Here is a 6,951-nt window from a genome sequence, read left to right on the forward strand (position 1 = left end):
CGACGACACTAGAGAATCTACTCAAGACTGGAGCCAGATTTCGACAGTTCTGGGGCCTCAGGAGAAGGGATCGATCTTTCTGTCTCTTACCTGCTGGAACCTGGAAGTCCGGGGTTTATCAGACACCTCCTTTTCCCCGAGAGGGCAATTTGCCGCCCCAACTGCCCTGTAGTGTGCAGGCAGGGCTGGTGCAAGTAGAAGGGCAGCTCCTGCCCACCTCGCTGCTGGTAAGCTCGGTGCTTTTGGATTTTCCTCTTGCAGCACAAGCTGATGGCTGCTGCATGCCACCCAGGCTGTGAAGCCAGCCGGGCAAGGAGCTGGCTCGGAAAACGGAGGTTAAAGGAGGAATTGTGCTCAATGCAGAGAGATCTATGCTTCCTGCCTAATGCTTTTGGCCGTGGCAGGAGATCTGGGCTCAATGTGAACCGCTGTGGTACAAAAATTTTACAAAGGTGTAAAATTTTTCTCCTTGGGTTGGCCAGAGCAGGAGGTCGACATTTTGCTGGTGGGCACCGAGGTGGTTTGGGAGAGGGGAGGAGGAGGGTTGGCCGCAGGCCCATGCTGCTGTCGGGGAGTGACCCTGGTCTCTGCCCACTCCCAGGTATGTGTGTATTGCCATGGAGGCCCTGGACCAGCTCCTCATGGCCTGCCACTGCCAGAGCATCAACCTCTTTGTGGAGAGCTTCCTGAAGATGGTGGCGAAGCTGCTGGAGTCGGAGAAGCCCAACCTGCAGATCTTGGGCACTAACTCGGTGAGTAGGAGTGCAGCGGGAGGTAGCAGCATTCTGCTGACCCTGTCCTCTGCTTTCCACCCTGCCTGTCACCCCCACGTCTCTGCACAGTGCCAGGGCAGGAAACCTTGTTGGGAAAGGCAGAGAGTGGCTGCAGGGGAGGATTTAGGGTGTCCGCTCTTGTGTGTCCTGCATGAGGTTTCCAAGACCCTGGCTGTGCTATCTGTGCGCTGTTCCTGCTGTTTGCTGTCTGTGACCAGTCTCTGGTCTCTGATCTCTGCTGCCATGCCTTCCCTCTCTTGAATTCAGCTTTTCCTAAATGAGCCTGAGAACACGGGGACTGTCAGCAGTTTCAGACAATAGAACTTAGGAGGTGATCCCCATGGATTTTGGGAGGTATTTGTGCTCAGAAAAGGGCTGGCTTGAGCAGAGCTGCTGCTTGCAATAAATGGCTTAGCTGGACTGGGGATGTGTCTGTCACAGACATAAAAGGAGGGGAAAGGAGAAGCATGGATGAACAAAGGCGATGTCCTCCCAGCATCCAAACTGCTGATCCTGGCTGCCAGCCAGCAGCCACTTGTGTGTGGCCTTTCTGCTGGTTTTTACTGGGAACACTGGGTGTACCTAACACCCAGGCTTGCGAGGGTTCTGCCAGTGCCCAGTAGCTTGGCTTGGACAAGCAGCATCTGTCCTTGCTGCTTTTTAAGAGGGAGGGGGTTTAGATGGAGCTGGGGACCCTGTGGGCAGGAGGGTGAACTGGGTAGATGCTTTCTTGAGTGCCTGGGAAACGCATAGACAGCTCAGCCCTGAGTTTTAATTCTTTGCTGTGTGCAATAAGGAGAGGGATGGTATTAATGTTTCTGCTGATCCCTCCTGGACAGGGTAGCGCTGCGTCCCGTGATGCTTCTCTCCTCCAGGAGCCGGCACGGTCCTGGACCTGGGATTGCAAATGCCTCCACTGAGGCTTGGGCAGCGGAGCAGAGACCTTTCACATCCCGTTCTCCCTCGCAGCTAATTGCTCCCGGCTGAAAGCGATGTGATCTGCCCATCAGCAAAGCTATTAATCCACAGCCCTTGGAGAAGCGGGAGAATTGATCCCTTGGTTGAAACCCGCTGCCGACAACAGCTTACCGTGGCGTTTCGCTGTGGTGATGCTGCCGTAAGCGCCGGGTATGCTGCAGGGGCTGCCTAGGAAAGCCCCTTGCAATGGGAGAAGGGTCGCTGGGCAGCACCCTCATCCCTCTGCCCAAGGGTGGCCTGGGCTCCATGGGAGATCACAGAGGTGCCACTTGCTGTCCAAACTTCTTGAGACGTACCGGAGCTGCTGGGATCCATCCCAGTGGCAAGCGACTGGGTCTCTTCCTAAGAAAACACCTTATGTTGCAGAGCAGCCCTGCCCGCAAACACATGCAATATCCCCTTGCCCTGAGCTGTTCGGGAAATGCAGGTGTTGTCCCAGGGTCCAGAGGGACCTGGGGTGGAGGGAGGGTTTAAAGCTCGGCTCAGCTTTCCTTGTCTGCCCTCTGGACACCGCTCAGGTCCTTGGTGCCCGAGCAGAGCCCTGCATCAGAGGGGCCGCCGGCATGTGGCATGGAGCTGCACCTCAACGGGAGCTGCTGGCATGGAGGCGCAGAGGGCACAACCCTCACCGCAGGGGCTCATGGTGCCACGGCAGAGGCTTCAGCATACCGGCCCTGCCGCAGACATCCTCGAGTGGGAGGCATTGGGTCAAGGCAAGACAGAGCCCTGCCTTGTGTTTCCTGCAAAACAAACCTCCCGTGTTCAGGCACCCGTGGAGAGGAGGGACAGTCCTGGACCATGGATAGGTGTTTCCTTAGCGCTGCTGTCACTGCGGTCGGGAATCAGGAGGGGGTGTTTTAATGAGGAGTCCAGATCAGGAATGATGGCTTAGTGATGCTTGGTTTTTGTTTTTTTTTTTGCCTTCTCAAGTGTGGTGCGTTCAGAGGGCAAATAGCACAGAAAACTTGTGGGCTTTCATAGAAAAGTGAGTAATGATAATGAGACACTTCTTCCTATATCTGCTAATGAGGAATGTGCCTCAGGCTTGTGCTTAATTAGAGGGTGCTGTCTCAAGCAATCTTCACAATAACAGAGCTGATGGCAAAGGCGGGAGGAGGTTGTTTATAGAAACCTGCTCCAAGTGAGTCATTCTCCGCGGTGTGAAATCTCGCCTGAGACACGTCTCCCTCCTCGCACAGAGCCAAGGTGTCGTGCTGCGGAGGGGCTGATCCCGAGGACCAGCCCGCCAGGCTCCATGGCCACAGCGCTGGAGGCAGCAGTGAAAATCCAGCGTCCTGTGATCGCTGTGACCCCATCCTATAATCCCCAGGGTGAACATATGGAGCTGCAGCTTAAATCCACTTTGGTTTCTCATCCTTGTTAAGAGGCTGCTGGGCAACCTCCCCGCTTTGGGTAGGAACCATCTAATTTCCAGCTCAATGTCGTTCCCATTTTATTTTTCCTCGAACCAACATTGATCTTTCATTTAAACAGCTCTTCCCCCGCCTTAATGTTCCTCTTCTGATGTATTTATGTCTGATGTATTTATAGGTGGCAGTGTTATACCTTCCCAGCTGTTATTTTGCTTCTCCAAGGCAGCCACACTCCTTGCATTTCCCCTGCGCTTGCTCCTTGCTTGTCCCAGCCGTGTTTCAGTTGGAGCTTGTTGACTTCAAGCACAGGAGCCCCAAGCTGCCCAGCCCCACACCCTCTCAAACCACAGCAAAAATAGTGTTGCATTTCAGTGTTTTAAACTGTTTTCCCAGTGGAAATACGGTGTGAAGCTGCGGAACCGCTTTTCGGCTGGGATGCGGTGCACGTTAATGAGAATAAGTCACTTTCCCTGAAGGTTTGAGGTCTCCTTTCCTGCTAGCCCAGCTCTCACTGGGTCATTTCCATGTGTCCTGATGCTGCTTTTTGCCATTGGGCACAGGTTGGCAGTGGGACGGGGGTGGGCATCTCCAGCAATTGCTGCATGGTACAGCACCCTTGTAGGGGCAGCCAAGTCTTGGAAAAATGCAATAGTCTGTGAGCAAGTGGCAGAGTCCTAAATGTGTCCCATAAATGGAGGAAGGAGCAGCTTTGAGGCTGATTTTTCTCTGTTCTTGGCTGCTTTTTACACTTTCTGGCTCTGCTGGAGGCTATGGGCTGCAAATGGATGTAGAGAGGGCAGCTGCCTCCAGCTGTTGGCAGATGTGCCGCATCCAGTGTCACCGGGCGTAGTGGCACCACGCAGGGATGTCGGTGCCCCCGAGGACAGAGGCAGGCAGGGCTCGCTGTGCCTGGCAGCTGGCCGGGGGAAGCTGCCCTCGGCGCAGGGAGCTGAACCACAGGTGCTGCTGGCAGGGATGGGTGGGTTGGCAATCTCCGGGACCGCAACAGCTTCAGAATAAGGAGTGCAGATGAGGAGGTCCTGTTTGGTTGCCCGACAGCACGGAATGAGCTGCCATCCTCCATGTGGCTGTGGGATTGATACCTGCAGATACTGTCTGCGGAGAAGCCGCTTCCTTCATTCATTTCACAGCACTTTGTAGCCACAGGACGGTTGGAATGGCTCTCCTGGAGCTGCCACGGGGAGCCCCGTTACTGCTGCTCACTCTGCATCCTGACCTTGCCTCTGGTTGCACGTGGAGTTGCTGTGAGCTTAAAAAAAAACCCCACTTTGTGCTCTGCCTGGTACAGAGGTTCCTTATATAACAGCCCTGCATTTTTCTGGTGAGTAAGAGGAGTTTATCAGTTGGAGCCGGTCCCTGTACTCTGGGAACAGTTCCGAGCGGGGCTGAGCTGGCTCCTTTGCTTGCACGGAGCCAGCCTTTGCAGCTGACGTTATTAATAGCCCGGCGCAGCGGGTCCATGCTAATCGGTGGCTGTGTGATGTGCTGGGACAGGTGGGCTGGCTTTGCCAGCTGTGGAGGGGCACCGGTGGGTCGTTTGCCAGGGGACCTGGATGCCAGCAAATGCAGAAAGCAAGAAGAGAGAAAAGCCTGCTGGTAGGGTTGGGGTGAAGAAGGAGCTCCTGTGCATCATGGCATCTCCAGAGGGTGCTGAGCACCCTGAGAAATGCTGGGTGGACAGGTTACCCCTTGGAGGTAGGTTAGGTCTTCCCAGCTGGAAGAGGAACCCAGCAATGCTGATGCCTTGGCCCAGGACGGCTTGTCTGAGTGATACGGGATTGCTCGGTGCGACCGCAGAGCTTCGTGCCACGCTGTCGTAAGCAGTAGAGCTGCACTGGCATTGGCACAGATGGGGTGGTTTGGGGGGTTGCTTGGACAGGGAGCAGCCTCTCCCTGCAGTGCATGCCCGTGCAAATGGCCTCAGCTTTCCCAGCGTGCCGGACCAGGGGCAGCACGGGAGCATAAAAGCAGCCAGCAGATTTCTCTGCCAAAAATCTTAGGAAGCAGCTGCTTACACCCTTGCTCCGAGTGGGAGGATAAAGCACGGGGACTTGGGCATGACGCTTGTCCCCGGCCAAGGATAAACCTCGTCCGTTCACAGCACCAGGTGCTGTTGGGTGGATACAGGCTGAATGCTCTGTATGTTCTAGCCAGGAGCTGATGCCTTGGATTTTGTGGCAGCTCTTGTGCTATTGAGGTTTTATTTATTTTTCCTTTTTTAAAGCTACTCCTGTCAGTACGATTGGGTGAGTTGAGGTTCCCCCTTCCTGCCTGACCCTTTGTTCCCATCTTTTCATGAATAAGTTTCGGAATTCAGAGGAAAGCTTGAAAACATGTTTATCCCTTCTTCCTCCTTAATTCTCTCCCTGAAAGCTTAACAACCAGATCTCTTGGTCAGCTGGCATTTCTGGCAAGCTCCGCGCCTGTTGGCACGGCCATGCTGGAGGGGGAGCGATGGGACCTCGTGCTGTTGGGTGCTGCGGGTGAGATCCGGGATGTGGTTAAGAACTTGCTTGCAGTTGGTTTCTCCACTGGCATTTCCAGGGCTGTTTTCACCCCTGCAGCAGCGTTTTGGAACTGTTGGCTGGGTTTTGTGCCATCTGCGAGGATGGAAAGAAGCTGGGGGCAAATTTATCTCCTGTTAGTAAGGTGTGCTGCATATTAGGCATCCCTAACTCAGCGCCTTTTTGCACCTCTAAATACCCTTTACGGGGACCACTGGGGCTTGCGGTGAGGTTTGCAGCACCCCCAGCTGGGTTTGAGTGCTGCTGGAGCTCGGTGGGGCTGTGCAGTGGCACGTTCCCACTTGGGGACCCCCTGTCCTGGGTGCAACTTGTCATCCCGAGCACACACCATGCTGCTGTAGCAGAGAGCCCTGTGTTACACTGCTGAAACCCAGAAATGTTGGCTGGTTTGGAGAGGAATTTTAAGAATATTTTTGTTGTCGTGCCCTCTTTCTTCTCTCCTAGTTTGTGAAGTTTGCCAACATCGAAGAGGACACCCCATCTTATCACCGCAGCTACGACTTCTTTGTCTCCCGCTTCAGTGAGATGTGCCACTCCAGCCACGACGACCTGGACATCCGGACGAAGTGAGTACTGCGAGCGGGGTGTCCCTGGCCCCCCTGGCTCTGCGAATGCATCGTGGGGGGGCTTCCCTGTGGCCCTAGCCTCCGCATTTCCTGGAGAAGCCCCTGCTTTTTTGGACAGGTTGGATGGAGGCTGCACGGATTGACTGCTTTGTGCTGTGATGGAGACACACAGTGATTCCCCAAAGCTGGCTGCACTCAGGCTGCTGTTCTCTGTCCTCCCTTATTTTCCAAGCATTAAACGCCGCTGACTATATGGGAGGATGAAACAGGAGCCTAGAAAACACAGTGCGGCACATATCCAGCCTCTGTTGCTGTGTGGGATATTGTGTGCAGTATTACATGGGTGTGAGAGAAGTTGATTTGCATTTGCTGTCCTGAGAGCAGGGCAGCCGTGCTCACTCTGACCACGGCCGGTGGCAGGATAAGGGACAAATGTGCCCTCAGGCTTCCAACTTCTTTGGGCAAAACGCGGGCAAGTAGTACCTGCAGTCTGCCTGTCACAGGGCTGCCTCAGTGCATCTTTAAGCATTTATCATCTTTGCTCCGAGGCCACGGCCTGCAGACAGCTGGAGCTCAGAGCAGGAGGTAAGGAAGTTATCCTGGCCCCAAAAGGAAGGATGATGATCATAGGATGGTTTGGTTGGAAGGGACCTTAAAGCCCACTCCGTTCCAACCACCCTGCCATGGGCAGGGACCCCTCCCACCAGACCAGGTT

General features: G+C 54.7%; 1 protein-coding gene across 1 annotated transcript in view; it reads left to right on the forward strand.

The window, feature by feature from the left end:
- EFR3B (EFR3 homolog B (S. cerevisiae)) overlaps positions 1–6,951 on the forward strand; it is a 28,522-nt gene that overhangs the window by 6,473 nt on the left and 15,098 nt on the right. The window contains exons 4-5 of the mRNA XM_009704361.1: positions 602–752; positions 6,115–6,236. Coding sequence (XP_009702663.1) covers positions 602–752; positions 6,115–6,236 — 273 coding nt within the window. The remainder of the gene's footprint in view (positions 1–601; positions 753–6,114; positions 6,237–6,951) is intronic.

The sequence above is a fragment of the Cariama cristata genome, unplaced genomic scaffold (genome assembly GCF_000690535.1).
Source record: "Cariama cristata isolate BGI_N322 unplaced genomic scaffold, ASM69053v1 scaffold14477, whole genome shotgun sequence".
NCBI lineage: Eukaryota > Metazoa > Chordata > Aves > Cariamiformes > Cariamidae > Cariama > Cariama cristata.